Source organism: Lissotriton vulgaris, chromosome 4_1 (genome assembly GCF_964263255.1).
Source record: "Lissotriton vulgaris chromosome 4_1, aLisVul1.2, whole genome shotgun sequence".
Classification (NCBI taxonomy): domain Eukaryota; kingdom Metazoa; phylum Chordata; class Amphibia; order Caudata; family Salamandridae; genus Lissotriton; species Lissotriton vulgaris.
Window position 1 is genome coordinate 205805245 of NC_141691.1, and position 13888 is coordinate 205819132.

General features: G+C 46.2%; 1 protein-coding gene across 2 annotated transcripts in view; it reads left to right on the forward strand.

Annotated features, from left to right (window-relative positions):
• The window catches only part of THOC2 (THO complex subunit 2), a 1289207-nt gene that overhangs the window by 764915 nt on the left and 510404 nt on the right, over positions 1-13888 (forward strand). For both annotated transcript variants that reach the window (XM_086918507.1, XM_086918508.1), the window contains exon 24: positions 5581-5738. In XM_086918507.1, the coding sequence (XP_086774633.1) occupies positions 5581-5738 (158 nt within the window). The remainder of the gene's footprint in view (positions 1-5580; positions 5739-13888) is intronic.

Here is a 13888-nt window from a genome sequence, read left to right on the forward strand (position 1 = left end):
GGCCTTTCACAACGGGCAGTCCATCACCTTGCCCACCTTCTTTCCGCATCCTTCCAAGGAGTAAGAGAGGCTCCACCTTCTGGACCCAAAACGTGTGGTCTCAATTTATCTGGACTGCACACGCCAGTTCCGGGTGGACGACCAGCTCTTTGTTGGTTACGTGGGTGCAAAGAAGGGGAGGGCAGTGCACAAACTGACCATCTCTAGGTGAGTCGTGTTGTGCATCAAGGTCTGTTATGCCTTGGCAAAAAAGGAGCCTCCTGTTGGTCTGCGCGCCCATTCCACTCGGGCCACGGCGGCTAATACGGCCCTGGGTCGGGGAGTTCCCTTGCAGTACATCTGTCAGGCATCTACGTGGGACTCGCTGCACACGTTTGCTAAACACTACTGCCTGTAAAGCCAAGTCTGGGGAAATGTCTTTTTCGTCCGTTCTGTTCTCCAGGACTTTATGGTGTGATCTTGGTTCGCACCCACCACCACCGGGTTGGTTCTGCTGGGGTATCTATTCTAAGGTAAGGAATCTAACACTAACCTGTTTCCTTCAGATGCACAAGTTACTTACCTTCGGTAATGATATATCTGTAAGAAACAGTAGTTAGTGTTAGATTTCTTACCGCCCCACCCATCCTCGCTGTTCTGCAAACCGATACGTAGGGTTAAGGACATCCCTTTCAGGGCCCTAGTTTCATTGCACTAGTGTCTGTCTCTGACATGGCTCTGCGTTCCTGGCTTGGAAAGCTATGTACAAGAACTGCCGTCAGCGCGCGGGGGCGGCGGCTAAGTACTCCGACGTCATCCCGGCGATCACGACGACGGACGCGGAGCCGCAGACAACGCCTACCGACGCGCAGGGGTACTGCTACGCAAAACTTTCCAGATTCAGTCTGACACCTGGGGATAATCTAAGGTAAGGAATCTAACACTAACTACTGTTTCTTACAGATATATCGTTACCAAAGGTAAGTAACTTGTGCAACAAATGCTTTACACTGTCCTCTGATACTGCCTTACTGCTCGACCAAGCTATCACTTTGGAGAGTAAGTTATATCTAACTTTAGCCTCTGCCATACCTTTGGGGACTGTGGACTCTGTGCTCACTGTACCTTACTTTGGTCCAGTATATACAGACCACTTTCTTACAACATGTCACTCCGTTTCCTATGGATAAACTTTTGAAAGTTCTCCACAAGGGCTCTGGTGGACAGGAGTTGCTTCTTCCTTTTGAAGCGTCACTCCACCATTCTCTTGCGGGGGATTGAGGGTGCCCTGAAATGGGTGATCCAGTGCCTCAGGCGCTTCTGCATCGTCTCCGCCCTGCCCCGCATGACTCTGTCTGTCTTTCTTTCCACCCTTTTAATCGAGGCTCTCTTCTGTGGAATGCCTTTCCATGTTTGCCTGTGGTGTTGTTTCCTCTGTCTTGGGAGGCCCGGTGGTTGGGTTCATGGGGGCGTAATGTCTTCGCTTCTTCCAGCGCTGCCTTGCAGGCGCTTAACTGTTTGTATGTGTTGACCAGGGCTGCTTCCAGTCTGTTGGACTCTGTGGATTCCCTTCTTTGGCATGTTTCTCATGAGGGTACCCGTGCTGATCTACGGGGCCTTGTGTTGGATGGTAGGTAGTTGGCCACATTTATTCTTAGTGCGGCTTTTGATGTTGCCGATGCTCTCGCCCGTGCTATGGCCACTTCTGTGGCTCTCCGTCACCATGCTTGGCTACGTGATGCTGTGTTTCCTGAAAATATCAGGGAACGTCTGGTTGACCTACCCTTTGACGGGGTCCTTCTGTTTAACACTCATGCAGACCCTGTCATTCAGCGCCTTATTGCAGGGCTCCGTCGTCCTCCTCCTCGGTCGGTTAGTTTGTTGATCCTCCGGGTCTTGGTGGGAGGTGTTATCCCACTGTTCCTGGAATCTGGTTTTGGGGTGACCGTTACACTTTCTGTGAGGGTTGCTGTGCCCTCTGGGTCCTTGGTTGGCCTACCTCTTCAGTTGGCTGCTGGTTCAGCCCCCCTTTTTTGGCAATAGTGTACTTTTTGGCTGCTTACCAAGCCTTCTGTGGTTTCTGCCGCAGGTTTTCCAGTTTGTTCTCTGATGTGGAATTTTTCTTCCCTAAGAGTGGTTCCCATACTTTCTTGGGACGTGTCCTACTCTACGTGGGGGATTTGTAGCTATTCAATAGCCCTGTCTTACACTGGGAGGGTGTGGACTCCTCCTTGCGGGTTCCTCGCCCTTCCTGGTGTTGCTGTATGCCGCTGGTGTTTTTTCTTGGGCAGCTGCGGCATTGTGCTGTGGTGTTTTTGCCCTTTGTCTGCCGTTAGGCCTGGCCCTCTGTCTGGTGTTCCAGAAGGGTTATTTTCTTATGTTGACGGCTTGGTTCGTCCTACTTCTTTCTCCTCTTGTCTTCCGGCTGGTTGCTTGTCGGCGTCCAGCTGCGCCCGCCTCTTCTTCTGGTCTACAGCAGGGGCCTTGGAGTGGGACCTGGCGCCCCTGCTTCTTGTTTTGCGGGAGCCTTGTGGGACTATGTTTTTCTTCTCCCACTTGCCTTATTGCTGAGGCGCTGTTCTGTCTGGCGTGTTGACTTCCAGCTGTGATGGATTTGGCTGCCCTCTTCACTGGGTGTTTTCCCGGTGGAGGGCGCTTGTCTTCGTTTCTATGCCTTCTCCTTGGAGTCTCTGGGTTGCTCTTCATCCTCAGTACTCCGCTGCATTGCCTGTACCTGGTGCTTCCGGTGGAGGTCCCTGGTACATTGACTGCTGGCCTCCTTTCGTATTGCCTTTGCTTCTCCTGCTTGGTGAGGACTGGGCTGCCTCTTTGTCGTTATGACGCATACCCTGTGGGTCCGGTGTTCTTCCACGATGCTGAGGTTCTAGTCTGCTTGGGGAGGGGTGCGGGGGGCACTGGGCTCTTTCCCCTGTCCCTGTGGCTCATCCCCTGTTATGGAGGACTGGGCTATTTTCTCTGTCCCTGTGATTTGTCCCCTGTTGGAGTTTTGTGTTCGCCTGAGCTGGAGAGGTCCTCTTGCAGACCCTCCTTCCCCTTGGGTATGGCTAGGGTATCTTTTCTACGTTAAGGAATCTGCGGCTAGTAGTCTCTATCAGATGTACGAGTTACTTACCTTCAGTAAGGATGTATCTAGTAGAGACGTTTCTAGCAGCAGATTCCTTCACGACCCGCCCTTCCTCCCCATTCTGCGAGGACCCTGCATGGTCTTCTGCACTCGCCTCCCTCCAGGTGGTTGTCTTTTGCGAGTGCCTTTTCTTACTCCCTCCCTAGGGGGATGCTCGCCTTGTTGCCCTTCCTTTCTGGTGCTTGGTTGATGAATTCATGGGTACTTCTGTCCCCCTGAACCCTGGTCTCCAGTGTGAGGTTTGCTTGTGCACTTCTGACTCTTTTTTTCAGTCCTTTGGGTTGAGGACCCTTGGCTGGGTCTCGACCCTTGGCTCTTTCGGGAGACTTTCTCCCTGCTGGTGTTGTCTGAGGTTGAATGGTCGTTGCTCTCCATTCTGACCTTGGTGCCCTTTTCTGTTCCGGACGGTGGCTGCAGACTTGTTGGTCTGCTATGTATTTTTCACATGCTTTCTGCCCCCGGGGAGTCTGTTGTATTTGTTTGCACGAATGTTTTCCAGTAGCTGTGCCCTGTTCTTTAATTCCATGCCTTTTGGTGCCTTAGTACCTGGCACTATTCTAGATGGTGCTGTTCCTCACCATTTGTTTCTTTCCCTTCTGTTTAGCTGGGTTTTTCGTACACTGTTCCAGTATTCTCACAGTTTTGTTTGTGATGGCTCCGCATTGTGGCGCAGAAAAGTTCTCAGAAGAAAACTGACGTTGGCACGCCGGGGTGGGACTTATGTATCCTTTTGCGGACGACATCAGGGCAGAGTCACGTGGTGCCGTCTCCCCGGCGCGCAGGGATGCTGTGGCAAAAAGTTTTCAGGATCCAGTCTCACACCAGGGGATAATTCTACGTTAAGGAATCTGCGGCTAGAATCGTCTCTACCAGATACATCGTTACCGAAGGTAAGTAATTTGTACATTATGTTGTCGGTCCACCCTTTTGCCTCGAGGATACAGATAAATTGGTGGAACTGACGTCAGCACACCAACGAGGTCTTCTTATGACTCCGGTGATGTAATACGGAGTCGCGCGCGGAGCTGTGCTATTGAGACGTCCTCGTTGACGTGGTAGAGCGAAGTAAAGAATTTCCGTGGAATGCTGGCGCAAGGGTAATTCAAAATGTGAGGAATCCACAGGCAGATAGTGTATCCACCAGAAAAAGCGTTACCGAAGGGAAGTAACTTGTTAGTCTTGACCACATATTACTGAAAGCTCAGAGAATTTGTTAGACTCACTAAGTGCCGTAGAATTCAAGCTGGACTACGGCCGCAATCATCTGAATCATGATGAAATTTGGAAAACATAATTCTGTGCAGTGCTGCAGTCCTTGTGAAATCCATTTATTGCTGGAGTGTTAGTTCTGAACTCTAGCTGAAAAACAAGAAAAGCTAATTGTGGAGTCAAAATTTAAATGCATCCACATTGCACAAATCCCCCACTTGGATAGGCATCAGGAAGTGGACCATGTCTAACTTGGATCTAATCAGATCTAACAATAGCTGGAGTCCCTCAGGGAGCAGGAATTCTTGCCATCAGGCTGTCCTGGTCTAGGAGGTATTTGGCAGGTACTTACCATTGGTGGTCTAAACAATAGTGCAAAAGATATTTGGCTATTAGATCTAAAATTCTCCCCCCCCAGCCAATATATATATTAAGCTCCTCTTTTGAGAATAGTAGCCAACGCGTTTTAACCTGTCTTTTGCTTTGCAAGAGCTCTGCATGTGAGAAGCCTTGTCGAATTGTATGGTGACCAGGCACTACTGTCTGTGGGCCATATTTGTCAAATGGGAAACCGGTAGAGAGCACTCGCTTGTGTGGCTAGTCTACAAACGTTCTCGTACCTGGACTGCGGCTGCAACTCTGAATCGGTAGCATGAAGGCTCTGGAGACAGAGGATCTGAGGGCAGGTAGAAGACCATTTAGAAATACCTACATAGTGCATTTACTTGGCCCACGCTCGACAAGGCAACACACTGGGAGATAGTAGCACTTCGGGCAGCAGCAAGAAAGGGTAATTAAGTCAGCAAGCCTGCTTACTTACAGGCAAATGATAGTGCGCTTCTGAAGAAAACTGAACAAATGACAATAACCGATTATTAAAAGGCAAATTGCAGTCCTGTTATGTGGCTGAGCATCAAAGAAATAGGGTGACATGGCGGAGAGGCTTAGTCTGCGTTTATGTGACTTGTTATTAAGAGCCTCATGGATATAGTTGTGTGATGTTCTTTTAGTAAAGAAAGTGAATAGTATAATCCTCTCTTTTGACCTAAAATGATGAATGCATATTAAGATTCTACAAGCTAGCGAAAAATCATTATTTTACTTGCAATGGAAATATTTACTAAAAGGTTCAGTGTTTAAAGACATTGGCAGTAGCCTGTTAATTTATATGGCTGTTGAGTTTGATAAGTGCATTTTTGTTCCGATCAAAAAAGTTAATGTTGTTTTTCTTTCCTTTTGGTTACCAGGATCTACAAAAAATGAGACAATCACTAAATTTCTGCAGCTGTGCATTTTCCCACGATGCATCTTTTCAGCCATTGATGCAGTTTACTGTGCACGATTTGTAGAACTAGTACATGAACAGAAAACTCCAAATTTTTCCACACTACTTTGTTATGACCGAGTGAGTAATTTGCTCCATGACACATGCATTGTTTTGAACAAATCTTTGTTTTCAACAAATCTTTGTTGCAAGTGCTTTGTACTAGACTGTCATTGTAATTTTTATTAGCATTTGTGTTGCAAAGTCGTCCTGTGCCCTGGGCACCCCCCAACCTTTTGCGGACTGGAACTGGTGGTAACTGACTCTGACTGAACCTGGGCTCCTTTTAGCCAGGGCCAGTGCCAAACTAAAAGGAACACAGAGTACAGTTAAGACACCCAACATACACTAGGGTACACTATGGAATGGTGGGGTATTCCTGTAATTGGCATGACCTACCCCATAAGCCCCTAGTATGTAATAGGTCAGGGGATCGAAACTACCTAGAAGTCCCCAGTATCCTCGGGCATGGAAGTTTAGAGGCCAGCAGATTCTCTGCACCAGCATGTTTGCAGTGCTGAAGCCTGAGGTCAGTTTAAAAGCAGCACTGGTTGCCAGGACACTTTTAAACCTTAAGTTGTGCCCAAACTTGACTTTGGTGTTAGGGGCCCTTAAAAATTAAAAACCTACCATGTTTTTGCATATTATGGACCCCCAGGGTCACCCCTAGGTATCTCAGGGGTTGGGGTCAGTTATCTATAAGGTACGCCCTTATAAATTGAGTTTTTATATGCCTGGGTAAAGTGAAATTTTACATTTCACTCCCCACATTGTGTTAAAGAGCTGCTCAAATTCGACTTTGATGCTAGAAGAATTAGGTAAGGATAATCTGCATGATTTCTGCAGATTCAGAACCCCTGAAGTCTCCCCTAGTTGCACAAGGGGTTGGGGGTCCTGTAGAAATTGGGGAAATACTTATAAAATATGGTTTTATAAGCCCTGGTGCTAGAAAAGTGGCCCAGTCTTTTTCCCCATTGCAAACCCCAGGGCCCATAGGTTAACATGGTAGGAAGTAATTGATTAATAAATATTGATAGGAGAGGACTAGCCGGACCATTCAAAGACTTCCCAGAATGGTAGTAGTAAATCCAACAATATTATATTGTTGAATTTCTCCTAAAGTGTACAAACAAGAAGTTATGAGACTTTCTTGTTTGTAAGTCCAAATTCAGCCTTTCAGTGGTCTGCCCTGATAGGTCAGAGTTACGTGGTTGCCGCTGCTGTGCTTCTTGCCGCTGCCGTTGCTCTCAGCTTTCAGCTCTCAGCTTGCTTCCTGCTTGCTACCTGCTTGCTGGCCGTTGGTTGCCTGTAGGTTGTTTTCACCCGCGGCTGTTTCCATCTAGGGCTGCTTGCACCTTCGTGGCAGGAGCCACGAGCACCCTTCACTTTCTGGGAACTGCGTATGCAGTCTCTGGCTCCAGAACACCTCCCGCTGCACGGCTGGAGCCGATTTCATCCCTTGACACTCCATAACCGCGGGCGCGGTTATAATCCTTGTTCTAAAACTGCCCGGGGAGTGCGGCTGGAGCGGTTGATTTCTCTTCATCACCTGACCGCGTTTTTTTTGCCATTCCTTTGTATCCGTGGTGCGCAGCGGAGCCATGAGCACAGTTTATTTGTAACACCGTGGACAAGGTTCTAAAATAAACTTTGACATTGTCTCAGGTGCACCAAGACCACTGTGACGGTCTCATTTTCATTTCACGTTCCCCCAGGTGTGCGGCCGTAGCCGTGAGCACCATTTGTTTCTCATACCGCGGAGGTGGTCCCCACAAATCAAAGACTACATTTCCCAGGGTGCATGGCTGGAGCAGCGTAAACACTCTTCGGACCTAGACTACAGCCTTGAGAGACATTGTGCGTCACCTACTGGAATCGAGTTTTAATGTCGCGAGTGGAGCAGACGCGAATAGAAGCAGACTGCGGGGGGGGGAACGCCTTCAACAGTTTGGCCATCAGTTTTAACTTTCCCTGCCTACCTTCCTTCTCCCTGTGGACTTTTCTGTGGAAATCCCTGAAGCCGCCGCACTCCTCCAGAACGCGGGCCGCAGACTGCCAGGACGCTACATCACCCAGCAGGCAGTGTGGTCCCGCAAGAGGAGCGGCGCGAAACACCGTCAGCCAGCCATCACCGGGGGATAAATTGCACAGAGGGCTCTCGCGGCGCCGGACGCGCGCGAAGCCCGGGCCAAGGGCGGGCCCGTCCGTGCCCGTCAGGGCAAGGAAGTGACAGGGTAGGGCCACCCCCTTTGGTTGTTTTGAGGTGCGGGTAAGCCCTTCACTGACTTTAATACTATTCTATTCCCCGGTTGACAGCGCAGCCCCCTTGGCTCATTTGTAACCTGTGTTTCCCAATCATTGTCCAATTATACTATTAAGCTACTATGGAGATACCTGTTTCTTCATTGTAACATCTTTAATATTACCCTCCTGTTACATAATCTCACAGCTATTGTCTTTGGTCTACTTCTCTCCATTTAGAGGTCTTTAACAGAAGAACAGCATTAATTTTTGAGATTGAACTTATATTTTAGGCTCCTTGTTCCATACTTCTTGGAGCCAAACGGTTTTTAACTCTAACCCATTTTTCTTTGCTATTGCTGGAATTACTGCTAGAACATATACCAAAGATGGAGAAACGAAAGACTACAGCAGGCACCTTAGATGCCTTTTTAATTAGAGCTGAGTCACTTCTCACCCACGAGATCCCGCTAACAGAACGGCGGCTCACTCGACCCTACTCTATTCCCACTGACAAGGGAAGCAGGATCCACTACTCCCTTATTGTCTAAAACTATCACCCAGTGTACTGGTACTAATTCTCCTCTGGCTAATCAACCGCTACACCAGTTTAATCAAGAAAGGGAGATAGCTGATTGTTCATCTTCAGGGACGAGACCCCAAACTCGGAATAAAACTAAACTAACCAAAGGAAATGTAGCTAGATCTATACAGAAGGGCATAAAGGGGGGGTAAGGATCTTAGTCCCCAAGTCCTTGTCGAAGTAGAAATACAAACGGATTCAATTCCAAAGTTGACTGGTGCTCCGGCAGAAGTACCTATTCCCACATCCAATGAATTTCCCTCAGGCACACAGGTTGCCTTTGAAGATTTCCTTAGAGGGAGGCTGGATTCGAACATTAGTTCAATGGTGACTCAGATAAATACTCTCATTAAAGAAAGATTTGGCCCCATGGAGGAAAGAATTGAGCAGCTGAAAGAGGTCGTAGGGACAATTAGTAATACTTTGGATAAAATTACACCCCGCCACAGCACAAAGGAAATCATCTCCCCTAATACGGTGGGACTTGAGTCCACTAATCGGGTGCGAATACGTTGTAGATTAAGGGAACCACAAACCACCATCTTCCCTCCACATGTAACCGAGGATATTGAACGCAGGGATTCTTTTAGGAAGGGAGACACAAGTAGATCAGGGCAAGATGGATGTGACAACTCTAATAAGATAACTTTCCAACATAACCCAGACACACTAGATCTCCCTCCTGCCCTTGTGTATTGATTTTAACAGGGACAAAGTGAATCTTGGTCTTCACTCCGTAATAAAGTGGTAGATTGGTTGACCAAATATAAGAACTTTAACCTTCTTCATAGTAAAGATATCTTGATGGTTCGAAGAGTTGGGTGGGTTGGAGCCTCAGCAAAGACCATCCCTGGAGATTGCATTGTTATCAACTTACGACGCCCCCGAATGGTTCAATCTCTATTAAAGCATAAGGATGAATTCCTCCACCAAAGTTCAAGCATTACTGCTCTCCCCCTGGGCTTTTTCTATAAACCTACTCTCAGGCCAAGAGGAGTGGGGGATGGCTCAATCTTAACAGCTAATAAGTTTGAGGTATTATCCCCCCTAGATGCAGTGGACTGACAATCAACTCCCTCTGCGTGTAACGAGTGTAGCTCCAACAAAAGACAGAGTGAGAGTCAGATTTATTTAGAAAATCCTTCTAGTCTCTCCCAAATGGCGGAGGAGCGGGCACCAATTCATTTTATTTCTAATTTGAAACCCCGCATGGCCTCTACAGACATGGAAGTAATATGCCCCCTAGTCATTCCCGGTAACAGTGGCCTGCCACAGCGTACGGGCACAAATAACAATGTATGTTTAAACCCTAAAATTGGTACAGATGCCATTACTCCACTTCAAGTAGGAGGTTCTGTTATTCTTCCCCTTCAGGAGGCAAATCCCGGGAGAGGCTCGCCACTCAGTATCGTTTTTTGGAACATAGCCGGCCTACGATCAAAGGTCAATTATGATGAGTGGCTTACCTTCTCGCAGGCTTTTAGCATTCTCTGCTTCCAAGAAACGTGGGCCGTGACATCTATTCATCTAAATGGTTATAAAACATATTTTTCCCCAGCAATTCCATCTCCAGCAGGGCGTGCAAAAGGAGGTTTGACGGTCTATATTTCTAACTTACTTTCAATACGGAAAAAAATTGCCTTTAAATTGAAGCCTAACTTCCAAATTATCATCCTTAAAATTAATAATATGGATATTTGTGTCGTAGTGAATTTTTATAACAACTTGCAGCAATACGAGTTGATTGACACACTGAAGGAGATTCGTAATACCCTATTAGAACTTAATACATTTCAAAGGAAAAGACCTTGTATTATCTGGGGTGGTGATTTTAATCTATCCCTCTGCGCCCACAATGATAATCTAACGTGTGGCATACAAGATGAAAGTGATAACAACCTTACTAATTTTTCACACACTGAGGGTGGGGCCTGCCTGAACGAAATCTTATTTACCCTTCAGTTGGCCTTGGCCAATGAATTAATGCCATCAATAGTTCTCCTTATTCCAACCTTCGATGGCAGAGGAGCTTCTAGTTGCATTGATTTAATCTTCTTGTCCAACATGTCGGCCACTCTTACTCTGAACTTTAAAACACATGACTGTGCTTTTAGCGATCATTTTCCAAATTCTATCACTCTTTCTCTCCCCCCAGGGCAAGGAAAGACCAACCTTATTAGATCATATGGGGTGGAAAACTTGGTCTTGAACAGAATAAACGGCTACTCACTCAAGTGGGAATTTGTTGACCCAGTTAGGATTACTGAAGTAGTTGTTAAGAATTCTATGAAAGCCATCAATAACAGTTTGGACGACTCCTCTATCCCTCAAGAGATTCTAGATAATTTTATGGTAATAACTGAATCTGTAAAGGAAGCCTTAAGCATTAAATCTAAAGAGAAAAAGAAAAATAAGGTGGGCTGGTTCAATAGTTCCTGTACTAAAGCACTGTTGAATTTAAAAACTGCCCTTCTTCACTCAGTAAGAGACCAGAAATATTCCATCTTAGAAACATCTGTCACTTTACTATTCGAAAAAGGAAAATTGCATTGAAACAGGAGTTATGGGATGAACTCCGTAAGAGTTACCTATTGAAAGACAGTGCTGCTTTTTGGAGTGTAATTAAGTCCCCATTTTTGTCTGGACCTAGGGAACCTAGCAAAATAGATACAGCAATTGATGAATCATCCTTGGTGGATCATTTCTCTCAGATTTCCGGACAAACGGCTAGTGTATCCACTGCCCAGAATCACTCAGTGATGAATAGTTCATGTACTAATTTTCCATTCACTCCATTTTACCATGGCTGAAGTTGAACTGGCCCTAATGAAAAGTAAAGGGGGTAAGGCACCCGGCCCGACGAGGTTCCAGTTGACTTTTATAAATTTAAAATGGACCTGTGGACGCCAGTTCTGCTTAGTTTTAGAAGCAACTTGTAAAGTTGGACTGTTGGACTCCTGGTCAGATTCCATCCTGGTCCCGATATTTAAAAAGGGAGACCGTCAAAGTCCATCCTGCCACCGTCCCCTTTCGTTATTGGACTCTTTGGGTAAAGCGGTTGGGCGAATTATATTAGATCGTCTACAACAATGGGCGGACGACAATAGATATTATCGGAGCTCCAGTATGGATTTAGGGAAGGTCTGGGTACGACCAAGCAAGTTTTAAATTTGACCTATTAATAGGCAAATATGTAAACGCGAAAGGCGGGAAATTGCACATGGCTTATGCGTAAGCCATTCGAAACTGTGGGTTGCCTAACATAAATGGGTGTTGAACTCTCCTTAATTAATTCCTTACGTGAAATTTATTCCAGCGCAACAGCCAGAGTGAGATTTGGAGTAGGAGGAGAATTGACAGCGCCGTTTAGGGTTGAGCGGGGTGTCAGGCAGTGTTGCGTCCTGGCCCCCTACCTCTTTACTCTCTATACAAATGGTTTAGAAAAAGGTATGCTGGAGGGGTGCCAGGACCTTCCTCTATTTCAAAACCGTCCGATTCCCGCTCTCCTCTACGCGGACGACGCAGTGATCATCGCCCGCACCCCCCTGGAACTCCAACGCTCACTCAATCGATATAACACCTTCATGTTCAACCTCGATTTAAAAATTAACATCAAAAACATTTTTATAATGAGTGTTGGGCTTAGGCATAAAAAAAGGAGTGACCTCTTCATCAACAATTCCAGGGTGGAAAACACAACTTCTTACCCCTATCTTGGAATCCTAATAGACGATAAAGGTTCATGGAGAAATGCAATTGAAGCAAGAAAGCGGTTGTTTTTAAGGTCAACTATGGCGTTCGTTAGTTTTACCCAGAGGCTAGGAAAAAGACCTCCTGCTGAAATGATCCGCATATATCAGGCAAAATGCATCAGCACTGCAATTTACGGATCAGGGGTATGGGGCTACGTACAGGCAGATGCTCTTCAGAAAGTGGAGAATAGCTTCCTGAGGTTTATCCTTGCTGTCCCACAAGGCATTTTGACCTTCGGTTGCCACTCAGAATTAGGCTTGCCTTTTATCACTGACACCATAAAGATGCAGCCAATCCTGTTATGGCACCGTCTTTGGTCATCAACTAAGTTAGTTCTCTCTCAGTCTTTTGAAGGACTGCCTTGCTTTTGAAAACTCTGTAAAGATTGGTTGGCTCTGGTACGTTAAGAAGTTCTTGTACGATTTGGGCCTAGAAAATATTACCATAATCCCCCACTAATTGCAGAGTTGTCAAGAAAAAAGTTTAAAACACAGTGCCTGTGTCATCTAGCGGACCTACGTTTGGCTTCTGAAGTCTGAAGCCTACAAACCCTTGGTGCAACACTACTTATTGATTCAATCTTCCGTGGCCGTTCTGCCCTATTTAGTTCGGAATTTGAATGGCTATGACCGGTTTCTGTTTCCCCGATTCAGGTTTAACATCTTCCACCGCTTGGTCTCCTTTCCAAAAATTAACGATTGTTCAAAGTTGCTACCTCCTTGCCCCTGTGATGACATGTCAACCCAATCTTTAATTCATTTGACCCTTTTTTGTAAATTTTATACAGAACCGAAAAAACGTTGGCTAGTTCCAATTTCAAAAGGTTTAGGTTTATGCCAATGCCGCTCTGCCTTCATGGTCCTTCAACTTATGGATTCTGATTGGTTTGCACTAAATATTGCTGAATTTTTGAACTAAATATTGCTGAATTTTTGAAATTTTGTATTCGTCATAGGAGTAACCTATAACACCAGCACGATGCAATTTCAACTCCGTTTTGATGTATATTAATTCTGTATTTTAAGCTTTTTACTGGAATCATGGTGTCCTTTTTAGAAAACGTTTTTAACTGTCATAAATGTAACCAGTTTATCTGTATGTACTTTTATGTTTTTTCTTAAATGAAACCGAATAAAGTAATTTTGAAATTGAAGTGGATTAGCCAGGCTGCTGGGAGGGCAGTGTGCTGGCTTATAGGAATGCCAGGCCAGAAGGTGGTGTTGTTAACTATGCTCTTCAAAGGCAGAGGGGAGGCCTGGAGTTCAGCTTCAATCTGACACTCTTGACCCAGAGTCGGGGCTAGGCTTATGGAAGGTATGTGCAGAAGGTAGGGGGAGAGTCCATGGAAATAAGCCATCCCATGAGGGGGTGTTTAGCCAGCTCTTACCTCCTTGCTGGAAAATCAGCCATTAAGGATTTGGAAGAATGATGCACTCTGGGACAAACTAATGCCACCCTCTACAGGATGCGGTCATAACTATGAGGAGTTGCCCTGCTCTCATTGGTCGGCAGTGACCTGGTGCTTGACCCAGAGAATTTTGAATAAGTATATGAGAGGGGCAGAGCCCTCCAGATCTGCTGCTTGATACTTACTGAAGCAAGAAGTGCCCTGCTGAAAATATTTTGCTGTGCAAGGAACTCTAAGCCCTGTCCT